General features: G+C 36.3%; 1 protein-coding gene across 3 annotated transcripts in view; it reads left to right on the plus strand.

Moving 5' to 3' along the window:
• The window catches only part of LOC115259784 (SKI family transcriptional corepressor 2-like), an 833559-nt gene that overhangs the window by 773100 nt on the left and 45296 nt on the right, over nucleotides 1-15163 (plus strand). Inside the window, exon 3 of one of the 3 annotated variants that reach the window (XM_062846568.1) lies at nucleotides 599-8777. The exons of the other annotated variants lie outside the window; for them this stretch is intronic. Coding sequence (XP_062702552.1) covers nucleotides 2288-3964 — 1677 coding nt within the window. The 5' untranslated portion in view covers nucleotides 599-2287 and the 3' untranslated portion in view covers nucleotides 3965-8777. Of the gene's footprint in view, nucleotides 1-598; nucleotides 8778-15163 lie in introns of those variants that run through there. 3 annotated transcript variants of the gene reach the window in all.

Raw genomic sequence — 15163 nt, forward strand, 5'->3', positions numbered from 1 at the left:
ATACATATTATAACGCCTCATTCATCACTTTCCGTAACGAGCAACCTCAACGGCGACGATAGCGATGATGACAAAACGAGTTGGGCAGTTTCCCAGTCCGGCCTCTTAATTAGTATTCGCAACGCAATACGTACTGTACTACCGCAGAGTGCATCGTTGGAGATTATCATCACCCATCCGGGGTCGCGTTCGCGTACTGCACCGAACTGCAACCGTGCTGTAACTCTCTCTATCTCATGTGTGCGAGCTAACAAATTGACACCAGTCGTCGTCGACGACAACGATTTAGTTGACAACAAAGCAAACAGACTGCATTATTTGCAGCACAACAACGAACGGGTGCGGCTACATTCCTCCGTTAGGGCTTGGTATAAGGTTATTTACCTTTTGAGGAGTGTGTGCATTTCTCCGACACTAAGAAATTTTTTTTCGCTTCAACGTCATTTTAGAGCGAGATAGTGTTATACTTATTTTTTCATAATCATAAAAAAATATTCTGATGAATTGTTATATTTTGTTTTGTTTATTACTTGTTCTCAACATTTTGAATTTTATCAGTTTTAATTTGTAATTGTATTTTCTGTTTTCCTATTTACAGGTAAGAATCCCATAAAAAATGATTCAGCAAATTTTCATTCATACGTAAGTATTCACGAGACAGTAACAATCAGCATTACTACGAAACCACAAGTGGTCCAAATATTCAAAGTAGCAATCACGCGGGTATTCAGCAAGACCATGCTGAGAGCTACGGGTTCGATTCCCGGTCGATCCAGGATTTTTCGATGATGAAAACATTCTTGTCTTCTTTGGGCATAGAGTGTTATCGTGTCTACCACAAGATATAACACGTACACGTTGCAGTTGTCGGACGTCAACGATTACCATCCTCGAAAACTCTGGTTTAAGATCAATCTTTTTTTTCTATAGAATGGGAGGTGGTTCCTTGGATTATGTGGGGATCGACCCACTAAGAACTCATTCTCTCCCTTACGTTCGAGGTACGCCCGTTATGGATGACTTCGAGAACGGGACCAGCTAGTGCCATAAGTTTCCCTCTCTCCCCTGAATGTTTGGGTCCTAGCTAGTATGTACTACATATATACTACCCGTTGGACTCATGCTCCCGGATGAGGAGGTGGGCCAACTTAACTTGCTGTTGGTCGGTCCGCCATTTTCTCTGTAGTTCAAGTACAATTCGGGAGACCATGGAAGTAACGGAATCACATTTGTCCGCCCTGTACATATCCTTTCAACAAAGTTGTCCGAAGTGATATCTCTGCCGCATATCTCCTGCATACTCGACCTTTGCTCCACGAAGCGTGGGCTTTCAAAGAGCACATGCTCTGCGGTCTCGTCGCAGTCTGCGCTTTCTGGACATGCGGGGGAGCCTGCATATCCGAATCTGTGCAGATACCACCTAAACACCCTGGCAAAAATTGTTTCAAGTGAAAATCCACCTCGCCATGGGGCCTGCTTGTCCATTTGGACACGCTCGGTCTCCTCTTCTCTCTTCTCTCTTCTTGGCGTAACGTCCTCACTGGGACAAAGCCTGCTTCTCAGCTTAGTGTGTTCTATGAGTACTTCCACAGTTATTAACTGAGAGCTTCCTCTGCCAATGACCATTTTGCATGTGTATATCGTGTGGCAGGCACGAAGATACTCTATGCCCAAGGAAGTCAAGCAAATTTCCTATACGAAAAGATCCTGGACCGACCGGGAATCGAACCCGTCACCCTCAGCATGGTCATGCTGAATACCCGTGCGTTTACCGCCTCGGCTATATGGGCCCGCGACTATATGACACGCTCGGTATGAGCCTGTATATCCATCTACCTTTGCTGGGGGAATCCCATTCCCTCTGTCACTTCAACACAGACAATGTTCTGGCGATTCGTTTCGCGCCTCTTATGCCGCGTCACTCGAAGCACTCTTCGTCCTCTGTCACCACCAGGGTTGTGAAATGCCACGAAAGTGTCAAGAAAATATTGTCATGACATTTTCTAGTTCTGCCATTTCCAATGCAAATTCGATGTCAAAAAAACCTAATGACATTTTTGTGACATTTTACAACCCTGGTCACCACTAGTACTCTGGGCATCATGCCCGCTTGCACAAATACCACGTCATTTGAGACAGTGCCATGGACCGTGCGGTATGCGCTGACCACCCTAAGGCACATCAATCTGTGGTTATTCTCAAGTCGCTTCACGTTTCGGTTCACTATTAGCACATTTGACCATGCATCGGCGCCATATTACATGACCATGCATCGGCGCCATATTACATGGAGCCCGCTACTGCCACGAGCAGCTTACGCTTATTCGAGGCTATTGTCAAGCTATTTGACATTATCTTTGCCAATGCCATTATCGCCATACTTGCCCTTTTGCAAATCGACCACGTTCTGATTGATGGACGGCACTTCTCCGACATTATCGACGTCAGGACCTATCGTGGCGCTAGAATCGACTCTGATCACTACCTGGTGATGGTTAAACTGCGCCCAAAACTCTCCGTTATTAACAATGTACAGTACCGACGGCCGCCCCGGTACGATCTAGAGCGACTGAAGCAACCGGATATCGCCACCGCATACGCGCAGAATCTCGAGGCAGCGTTGCCGAACGAGGGTGTGCTCGATGTGGCCCCTCTAGAGGACTGCTGGAGTACAGTCAAAGCAGCCATCAGCAACGTAGCCGAGAGCACTATCGGGTACGTAGAACGGAGTCGACGAAACGATTGGTTCGACGAGGAGTGCAGAGCGGTTTTGGAGGAGAAGGATGCAGCGCGGGCGGTAATGCTGCAGCATGGAACCCGACAGAATGTGGAGCGATACAGACAGAAGCGGAAGCAGCAGACCCGTCTCTTCCGGGAGAAAAAGCGCCGCCTGGAAGAAGCGGAGTGTGAGGAAATGGAACTGCTGTGCCGTTCACAAGAAACACGGAAGTTCTACCAGAAGCTCAACGCATCCCGCAAAGGCTACGTGCCGCAAGCAGAAATCTGCAGGGATAAGGACGGGAGCCTCCTGACGGACAAACGTGAGGTGATCGAAAGGTGGAAGCAGCACTTGAACGAGCACCTGAATGGCGAAGAGAATGTAGGCACGGAGGACCAAGGCAGCGAAGGAAATGACTATGTTGGTGCAGCAGAGGACGGCAACGAACCAACTCCCACGCTGAGGGAAGTTAAGGATGCCATCCACCAGCTCAAAAACAACAAAGCGGCTGGTAAGGACGGTATCGCAGCAGAACTCATCAAGATGGGCCCGGAAAAGTTGGCCACCTGTCTGCACCAGTTAGTAGTCAAGATCTGGGAAGCCGAACAGCTACCGGAGGAGTGGAAGGAAGGGATAATCTATCCCATCCATAAGAAAGGCTACAAGTTAATGTATGACAACTTTCGAGCGATCACCATTTTGAATGCCGCCTACAAAGTGCTATCCCAGATCATCTTCCGTCGTCTTTCACCTAAAGTAAATGAGTTCGTGGGAAGTTACCAAGCCGGTTTCATCAACGGCCGGTCGACAACGAACCAGATCTTCACCGTACGGCAAATCCTCCAGAAATGCCGTGAATACCAGGTCCCAACGCACCACCTGTTCATCGACTTCAAAGCGGCATACGATAGTATCGACCGCACAGAGCTATGGAAAATCATGGACGAGAACAGCTTTCCCGGGAAGCTTACCAGACTGATAAGAGCAACGATGGACGGTGTGCAGAACAGTGTAAGGATTTGGGTGAACTATCCAGTTCATTCGAATCTCGACGGGGACTACGACAAGGTGATGGACTTTCCTGCCTACTATTCAACATCGCCTTGGAAGGTGTTATGCGACGAGCCGGGCTCAACAGCCGGGGTACGACCTTCACGAAATCCGGCCAATTTGTCTGTTTTGCGGATGACATGGATATTATTGCTAGAATATTTGGAACGGTGGCAGGACTGTACACCCGCCTGAAACGTGAAGCAGCAAAGGTCGGACTGGTGGTGAATGCGGCTAAGACAAAGTACATGCTGGTAGGTGGGACTGAGCGAGACAGGACAATCCTTGGCAGCAATGTTACGATAGACGGGGATACTTTCGAAGTGGCAGAAGAATTTGTCTACCTCGGTTCCTTGCTTACGGCTGACAATAACGTGAGTCGTGAAATACGAAGGCGCATCATCAGTGGAAGTCGTGCCTACTATGGGCTCCAGACGAATCTGCGGTCAAAAAAAATTCACCCCCGCACCAAATGTACCATGTACAAGACGTTAATAAGACCGGTGGTTCTCTACGGACACGAGACATGGACGATGCTCGAGGAGGACCTGCAAGCACTCGGAGTTTTCGAGCGACGCGTGCTAAGGACGATCTTCGGCGGAGTGCAGGAGAACGGTGTGTGGCGGAGAAGGATGAACCACGAGCTCGCTGCACATTACGGTGAACCCAGCATCCAGAAAGTGGCCAAAGCCGGAAGGATACGATGGGCAGAGCATGTTGCAAGAATGCCGGACAACAACCCTGCAAAGTTGGTGTTTGCTAACCATCCGGTTGGTACAAGAAGGCGTGGAGCGCAGAGAGCACGATGAGCGGACCAGGTGGAGCGTGATCTGGCGAGTGTTGGGCGTGAGAGCTGCAGCTGCAAATCGAGTGTTATGGCGGCAAATTGTTGATTCAGTATTATCATGAATTTGATGTTAACTAAATAAATGAAATGAATACCCTTTTGCAGGAATATTTCACGTAGCTTCCGATTTTCATACAGTGATAGACATTCGTTTAGCCGAGGCCAAACAATTTTCTAAAAAGTGTAAGGAAACTCATACAAAAGATTTTATGATAAAGCTTTTGTATCGTAGTGATAGTATAACTAGTACTGTTTTATAAAAAAAATGTGATACATCACTCTTACATATACACTGAAACAAAAACGAGGGTAAAACCCTTCAAATGTCATTTTTTTTCCTAGACATTCGTTTAGCCGAATTGTAAAATCAGATCGACTTGTAAATCATGAATTGGATCGTTTTTGGAAGTATTGCCATATTAATTTTGCATGCATCTCATATAAATATGCCATAATATTGTAAATGTTTCCAAATTGACATTTGATGTAGTTATTTTTATCGAAAGTGTTTCAAAAGAATCTAATGAAGGTTTCATGACGAGTGCAAGTTAAAAATTTATGAAAAACAATGTTTTTAACAGAAAAAAAATAACACAAACCATCAAAAAATCACGTATTTAAGTATTGTTTTGATGAAATATGATGGTTTCACTTGAATAAATCACAGCGTTTACTACTAATACGTCTTCTAATAGCTCCCAATATCTTCTAGACTGTATTCTGGTTGAAATAACATACATTGCACAATGGTCCGAATCCACGTTTTAGCAGGAAAAAAATCCGTATCTCTGTTTTCGTTAATTTTAGGCGTTTGGTGTCTTCAGAGAAGTTGTTTGCATTTGTTTGCTGCATCTTTTCCAAAAATTGTTGATTAGGGTGGTCCTCGTCTTAACTCATATCTGGAATAGAACTTTTAAATTTTAAGTCATACGCGTTCGAGTTCTTCAGCAAAGTTGTAGGCAATACTATTTCGAGCAACTTTGCCGAATACGCCATTTACCTAGCTCTTAATTTGAACATAGTAGGTCAATTTTAAGTTTTGACTTAGGGTGAGCCACCCAAAAACGGTGTTTTCGCAATAACTTTTTTATTTGATTTTTTTCGAAGATGTGAGCTTCGGAGCATTTGAAGAGTAAGTAATGACGCATATTTGTTCTGAACATTGCATGTTGCTAGGTCTTATCATTCAAATGTTATGGGCAATTTTCGCTTAAGAACAACAATGTTTTAAAATGCTTATATCTCATAGAGCTGGTAAAATAAAAAAAGCTCTTTAAGCGGCATTTGTAAGGTCACATATAAAGCCAAATTTGGAGCAAAAATTACAAGAACGTTATTTTTTTAAATTGGAATAAATCGACTCCAAAAATCGCCTTAAGAAATCGAAAAACTACATAAAACTCATACAATTTTAAAGATAGAGTCAAACTGTCTTCGGAAAAAATGTGGGTTTTTACCATACCTAAAAGTTTTCCATACATGACTTTTTGTAAAACGTGAAACAAAAGCTTGAAATTGATCATTTGTTTTTAAAGATTATAATCGTTCTGATTTCCTAGAAAAACATAGCATGTACCCCTAAGAATCAAATTATCAATTTCAAGCTTTTGTTTCACGTTTTGCAAAAAACTCGTGTATGGAAAACTTGTGAGCATGGTGAAAACCTACATTTTTTCCAAAGACAGTTTGACTCTATCATTGAAATTGTATGAGTAATATGTAGTTTTTTAAACTTTTAAGGAGATTTTTGGAGTCGATTTATTCCAATTTAAAAAATAACGTTCTCGTAATTTTTGCTCCAAATTTGGCTTTATATGTGACCTTCTAAATGCCACTTAAAAAACTTTTTTTATTTTACCAGCTCTATGAGATATAAGCATTTTAAAACATCGTTGCTTTTAAGTCAAAATTGCCCATAACATTTGAATGACAAGACCTAGCAACATGCAATGTTCAGAACAAATGTGCGTCATTTCTTGCTCTTTAAATGCTCCGAAGCTCACATCTTCGAAAAAAATCAAATAAAAAAGTTATTGCAAAAACACCGTTTTTGGGTGGCTCACCCTAAGTCAAAACTTAAAATTGACCTACTTTGTTCAAATTAAGAGCTAGATAAACGGCGTATTCGGCAAAGTTGCTCGAAATAGCATTGCCTACAACTTTGCTGAAGAACTCGATCGCGTATGACTTTAAATTAAAAAGTTCTATTCCAGATTTCAGTTAAGACGCGGACCACCCTAATCAAAAATTTTTGGAAAAGATGCAGCAAACAAACTCAAACAACTACTCTGAAGACACCAAACGCCTAAAATTAACGAAAACAGAGATACGGATTTTTTTTTCCTGCTAAAACGTGGATTCGAACCATTGTGCATTGGACGGCTCATAATTCGAGAAATGGCACGGAATGTATTCAAATTTCTAGCATGAACTACTTGTTTCATAATTTAGACGTTCTTTTCAAATAAATCATGTTAAAAATAAATGTGGTTCACAACTGAGACACATTTGTAATATATTTCTTCAGATTGAATGAAATAAGCAAATTGTTTGACCATATCTTGCATTTTTGTATGAGCATCTGCTTTTAAATAAATAGGGTACAAAAAATCTGACACTTCTTGCAGTTCTTTCAATTAGCAGTCTTCTAACTCATTTATCACGGTGTGCCAAAAACCGTTATTATCAAATAAAAATGTCCACCAATTTGGCACCCGTCATTCGAAAGATATACTATCCTAGTATCTACTCTGAAAATTTGAAAATCTTTCATCGAGGGAAATTGAAGTTTTTGCCATTTGAGCATATTGCGTTATTTCTTTAGAATTTTCATATATGAGTAAATATGCACATATAGTTGTTCTAAGGCTGTTTATGATTTCAACAAATATATGTACATTAGTTTTTCAAATACTTATCAACATGTATGATATCCAAGCATAGTTTCTGCAAATTTGCCAACATTTTGTTAGAGGAATCACAAGTTACAGTAATTTGAATAGTTTGCTCTGATATCCCAACATATTTCCCCAATATGTTACCTATAATTCAGTTACTTACATATAAGTTTTAAACCCGTATACGTCATCAAAACATTTTTTTAGCAATTTGTATTGAATATATGTTATATTGTTATATTGTTGGGCATATATGCGATAAATTTTAAACCATTATATTGCTGGGTTTGATAGTCACGCTGGCTTAAGAGTTTAAGACATTTATAAAATAATTTGAAAAAGTGTTAGGAGAAAATCTACCACATGTTTAAAATATTTTCTAGTCTATAAATGTAGTAAAAATGTGTCTTTAACATGGATAACCGATCTTTTTTAAAAATAAAAAAAAATATTCCATCAGATAATTGGAGTTATAGCTTATGGTATTGGGTATCAACTCCAATTTATCAAAAATTAAGTTAGATTATGAGATTATCATATTTACACCCTTAAACAACTGCTATGAGGTGTTTGAAATTGTAACAACAACAATATATATTAGCATGGGTAGAAAAGTCATTTCACTCCTGCACACTTCTTGAGTTCCATTTTGGCCCCATATAAACTGTGCAAAATTTCAGCACGATCGGAGAAACTATATTTTAGCGCCAGCCGTTTTAAGTTTTCATACAATTTACTATGGGCAAAATCACCTTTTCAAAGAAGAATCGCCACAGGTGGCCCCATAATCCCTAAAAATTAGATTGATGAATGATTTCTGTAGGAAATTTGACGAGGAATCAACCCTCTGAACACCGCAAAGCGATCTAAGGCATGTGGAAAAAGATATTGACTGAAAACCGAATAGCATGGCAACGCCGTTTAACATGTAAGGATTAACAATAAATAATAATATATCGTCATTTTATTGATCGGGTAAGGCTTTATGTTTTTTTAACGAACATTACATCGCTTTGCGGTTTACGGAGGTCTGAATTCTCGTGAAGTTTTTTTTTAAGAGATCACATCATTCATTTTTAGGGATCAAGGGGCGATTTTGTTTGAAGAAGTAAATTCTTCTCATACTAAATAGTATGAACATTTAAAAAGGATGGGCGTTAAAATATAGTTTCTTTGATTGAGCTGAAATTTTGCACAGTTTATATGAGGGCAAAATGGCACTCAAAAAGTATACGAGAGTTTTACCATTTTTTCCATATAACCGTGTCCCAGACTAATATATATATATATATATATATATATATATATATATATATATATATATATATATATATATATATATATATATATATATATATATATATATATATATATATATATATATATATATATATATATATATATATATATATATATATATATATATATATATATATATATATATATATATATATATATATATATATATATATATATATATATATATATATATATATATATATATATATATATATATATATATATATATATATATATATATATATATATATATATATATATATATATATATATATATATATATATATATATATATATATATATATATATATATATAAATATACATATATATATATATATATATATATATACAGTCAGGTTTTTTTTTACGCGGTTTTCATTTACGAGGTTTTTTTTACGCGGATTTTTGAATTAACGCGGTTTTTTTTACGCGGATTTTTGAATTAACGCGGTTTTTTTTTACGCGGATTTTTGAATTAACGCGGTTTATTTTTACGCGGATTTTTGAATTTACGCGGTTTTCATTTACGTGGATTTTTAATTTTAAGCCGGAATTTTTCCAAGCATTTTTTTAGAGTTTTTCTACATATTTCTGTAGTTTTGGTGCTTAACAGCATTTAAAAGGTAGAATATGATGCAGAGTAATTTTCTGAATATCCAAGGACATCCAAACTGTTCTTGAGTTTAGATCCTAAAGTCTACGTCTGTAACGGTAACTTCTTTCTTGCATTATACAAAGCAACGATTTTTAATCTATTAAGCCCAGTAAGTCTTTTGAAATTTCAATAGACAGTTTCAGATCAGACGGGATATCCTAGGTCATCCAAACTATTCCGGAGTTTAGATCCTAAAGTCTACGGGTGTAGCGGTAGCTTCTTGCATTACACAAATCAAAGATTTGTAAACTATTATTGCCAGTAAGTCTTTTGAAAGTTCAATAGACAGTTTTAGATCAGTCAGGATAACCTAGGTCATCCAAACTGTTCTGGAGTTTAGATCCTAAAGTCTACGGGTGTACCGGTAACTTCATTCATAATACAAAGCTACGACTTCTAATCTTTCATTACTTACTGAACATCTCAAAGTTTAATAGACAGTATTAGATCTTTTGAGATGTCTAAGGACATCCAAACCGTTCTTGAGATAACATGAACTTTTTCCATTGTACAAATCTACGATTTGTAATGTATTATGTCCAGAGATTATTATAATATCTATAATTGTATCTATCTATCAGATAATTATGTCTATTATGTCCATTTCTGGCTGTTCAATTGGGTTTTTAAATTTTGGAAAAAGTATTAATTTTTTGATTTTATACGAAAGAGCACCTTTTTCTGAGCCACTATGATTTTTTCAGATTTTTAGAACTTTATTTTGATACCTAAATCAATTTCAAAGAATTTTTTCGAAATCACCTTTTGACAGCTAAGCAACTGTTTAACAGCCCAGTACAAAATGCAACGAGGGGTGATTCGACAAATCGCTCCCATACAAACTTCAAATTTATATTTAAATAGGTTCCCGGGCACCAAAATTGATGAAAATTTGGATTTCGGCTCAGTTTGGCATGCAGATTCGGAATATGGAATTATCTCAACACCGCTAAAGAAGCCAATTGGCTGATTTGGAATATTTTAAAACTATTTTGGAATAATGATTGATTTAAACCCTGTCTAATTATGTATAGTTACTATTTTTAGCTTGAGAAACTACTGTCATAGCCATAGACTTTAAAAACTGAGTTCCAGAACACTTAGGATTACCTGGAATATCCCAAAACTTTCTAAGAATGCTTTGTGACATTTAACTATCAACCCTTGAGCAATCGCGCAATCCGCTGTTGTATTTTGTACAACACGATGAAATAATCTCGCTTTTCGTGTTCAGCATTAGCGTGGTGCTGACGGTGGTGGACAACCGCGCGAGTTACGGAAGGTTAAGTGAACATGATTTACTGCCTGTACTTCGACACTTATGCGACAACTGTGAGATGGAGTCTTAACAACGAACCGGTTTAAACCAGTTTTGCAAAACTCTATCCCATTCATTTGAACACTAACCAACAAATCTTTTTAGTCATTTTTCCTTCTATTCATGTTCAAAACGATTTCATTGAATCAGAGCACCTATCAAATAAGAAGCGAATCCTTGTTAATTGAATACATCGTCACTCGAATGAGTAGCTGGGCACGAAACACGAGAAAACCCTGCAAAATTCCGCCAGACTGAAAAAATATCGAATGTCGGGTCAAAGTCGGGTCAATTTTTATTGAATGTTGGGCCACTGTTGGACCAACGTCGAACAAGTATTGGATCCATGTTGGGTTTGGTGGCCAAAATAAAAATAGCTGAATGATAGGTTGATGTCGGGTTTGACGTCATCAATGATGGTGAAAGCTTTAAACCTTTAAACAATAGCTTGGCAGTTTGTGTAACTTGTAGAAATTTTGAGTGACAGGCAAAAATCTTAAAATGATGTCTTAAAATAATTCGTTGAGTTCATTTTTTAATATAAAATCAAGAAGGAAACTATGGAGTTAAAAGTTATAAAACATGGTTTTCATTTACGCGGATTTTTGAATTAACGCGGTTTTCATTTACGCGGATTTTTGAATTAACGCGGTTTATTTTTACGCGGATTTTTGAATTAACGCGGTTTATTTTTACGCGGATTTTTGAATTAACGCGGTTTATTTTTACGCGGTTTTTTTTTACGCGGTATGTATCCCCCGCGTAAAAAAACCTGACTGTATATACATATAATCCTGTGTTTGACAATTAGGTTGAACATTGCATAAACAATTTAAATTAATTTTCCTATACTTCAAAATGATTAGCTATTGTGCTTCTTGTCGTATCTAATTCAAAGTTATCTTTTTGTTCAGTAAACAGAATATAATACTTCTTTTGAACTTCCGATCATTAGAAACTGCGCATTTACATAGCATTTCAAGTACAATTTAATAACACATAATAAATCACAATAATAACACATAATAAATCTATTAGACTTTATAAAAAATCACTTATTTATACATAAAATCGTACGTATATAAACCTACGCAAGGATTGCTTATCATTGATGAAATTTCAGTCGTTGCATAGCTCAGATCCAGCTCGTAAGAAGATACTCGGAACCCGAGCAGAAGAAAATAGCAACATCATAGTAAAATATGTTATTTTGGCCTAATAACTGTATAATAGAATCAGTAATTTTTATGTTATTAGCATAACATATTATGTTATAAACTTGTCTGTCATAAGCGGCAAAATAACAAATATCATAACAAAAAAATGTTCCTAGAAGAATAATTCAATAACATGTTTTGTTAGATCAATTACAACTTAATAACAGGAAATTTGTGAACTTGTTACTGTTGTGTTATTCTTCATCACATATTTGTACATTCTCTATAGCAGAATAATAACTAAACATGTTCTACAACATAATATATTATTGAAATGTTATCTTGTGGATATGCCCCAAAAACTTGAATATAACAAAATAAGATTGCCTAACAAAACATGTTATTAAAAAGATATATATTGATAAGTTGACAATAACAAATTATGATATAAAAACAGGCTATGTGATTCTGTTGTTATCAATTTGCTATTCTCCTCTGCTCGGGAAGATACACTTTTAAAATTTATTTTACAAACGTCCTAAGCTCCCATACCATTGTGATTATCAAACCCATCAATAGAATGGTTGCAACTATCGCAAATTGGATCAAAAATCGCGCATATTAAATACTAATTTCTGAAAAGGATAACATTTTTGCTCTGATGACATATACGGGATTAATAGTCGCATGGAAATAATTGGATTATAGCGATTATAAGTAAAATTTAGGGAAATAGAGTAAATTTTTCAAATAACTGTAATTTTAGGGGAATCTCAAAGGAAGAAATTTAACAAAATGTTGTCAAATTTGCAGAAACTGTGCCTAAATATCATACACGTTGGATAGTTTTTGAAAAACTAATGTTTATTTGGGTTGAAATTATAAATGGCCATAGAACTACGATATGTGCATATTTACTCATATAAGAAAATCCTATAGAAATAACGCAATATGCTCAAATGACAAAAACTTCAATTTCCCTCGATGAAAGATTTTCAAACTTTCAGAGTAGATACTAGGATAGTATATCTTTCAAATGACGGGTGCCAAATTGGTGGACATTTTTATTTGTTAATAACGGTTTTTGGCACACCGTGTTTAGTAATGCTAGTATCAAACAGGTATACTCCACAGGCATTAGGGCACGTCTTTATTTCAACGCAGAACTATTAATTTTAGCTTTTATCAATCCCATTTTAAGGTTTAACCAATTAAAAACCAATACACTTATTTTTTTTCATGACATTTTATGCAATAATTTGAACATTTCTTACAATAACTCTGTGCCATATTTCCAAAACTGCTAATCTAGCTTACGTTTGAGTGTTTACAGAAATCATTTTTCTTAAATAAATTTGTTTATCATCGCTTCTCCTTATCGGGACATTTTTTTATAATATTTCTCTGAATTTCACAAATAAATAAACTTTTAAGGTCAATTATTTTGCTAACACGTCATAAATTAAATGCCTTGGGGTATATCCTCGAAATATACTCACGAAGTTGCAAAAAATCTATTGAAAACCAGTTTTTCATTTGCCTCGGTTAAACGAATGTCTAAGCAAAAAATGATATCTGAAAGGTTTTTACCCTCGTTTTTGTTTCAGTGTATATGTAAGTGTGATGTATCATATTTTTACAAATCAGTACTAGATATACTATCACTACGATAAAAAAGTTTTATCATAAAATCTTTTGTTTGAGTTTCCTGACACTTTTTTGAAAATTTTTTGGTCTCGGCTAAACGAATGTCTACCACTGCACTGTATTATCGTCGATCATTAGAGTTGATCGTGTACCCAACTGTGGTTACCACTGTCTGTTGTTCAAACTTGCGATTGTTTACCACGACTACCTCCATTTTGTGGTTCGCGAGTGCAAACTGTCTCGACCACACCCAGTCCTAAACTATGCCAATTGCGTGCCTTGCTACCAGAGCGATTCCAAGCAACAGCATCAAAATTAAGGAAATTTTTTAATTCATGATTTTCTATTGAACTGAAACTTTGCACAGTTTTTCAGTTCCATCTAAATCGCCATTTTTCGATATCAAATTTTTATTTTGAATCACGACTAACTTTTCGAAAGGGTGTATGTGAAAATGGTTCAATAATATTCAAAAATCTGTACAGCCAAAATGGTTCGTTCGATTGCTATGAATTTTTCAGCAAAGTTAGATAACTAAATGGTGATTCCTATGAAAATATACACTGTGAAAAAAACATCTTTTTTAACATTAAAAATATCATTTTTGTCACAAAAACTCAAATATCTCAAAACCCTATCTTTTTACCAACGCAATTTTTTTAGGGAAGACGGTCCATTGTATTAGCAATCTACCATAAAAATTTGGTGATGGTAAACTAATAAACAAAAAAGTTATAACATTTCAAACATTTCACAATTTTCACATTTGGTAAATATTTTTTTCTGTGTAAATTATTTCGGTCAGAAATCGCAGTTTGATGCTGATTTTATTGTTCAGCAAAGTTAGATAACTAAATGGTGATTCCTAAGAAAATATACACTGTGAAAAAAAATCTTTTTTTAACATTAAAAAATATCATTTTTGTCACAAAAACTCAAATATCTCAAAACCCTATCTTTTTACCAACGTATTTTTTTAGGGAAAACGGTCCATTGTATTAGCAATCTACCATAAAAATTTGGTGATGATAAACTAATAAACAAAAAAGTTATGACAATTCAAACATTTCACAATTTTCACATTTAGTAATAATTTTTTTTTAGTGTAAATTAGGCTAATACAAATTTCGATTTTCTCTTATGTCACCGCCCCCTCGGAAAATTTTGGTCGGAATTCAACATTTTGAGGGGGGCACAAATAAAATGTTCAAGAAAATCAACAAATTTAAGGTGTAATTCGAGTTCCACAGAAACTTTCTTAATAAATCCGATGAGTTTATCTATGTTGCCTAATTGTTTGGATATTTTTCCATCGAATACATTTATTATTTATCATCCTCCCCCTTAACGAGTCAACGAGCGCTGTGACAAAAGAAGAAAATGAGATTTGTTCCTGCCTTTATTTCGGCCGGAAATCGCAGCTTAATGCTGATTTTATTGTTAATGGCCTTGCGTGAGTAAAACAAGCTGTTTTTATTATGTATTATGTATATTATATGTACAGTAATGTTCCGATTTTATCACGCCCTCCGCGCATTAGTCGTTTATTCATTATTTGCTGTTACATTTGAGG

Source organism: Aedes albopictus, chromosome 1, assembly GCF_035046485.1.
Source record: "Aedes albopictus strain Foshan chromosome 1, AalbF5, whole genome shotgun sequence".
Lineage (NCBI taxonomy): Eukaryota > Metazoa > Arthropoda > Insecta > Diptera > Culicidae > Aedes > Aedes albopictus.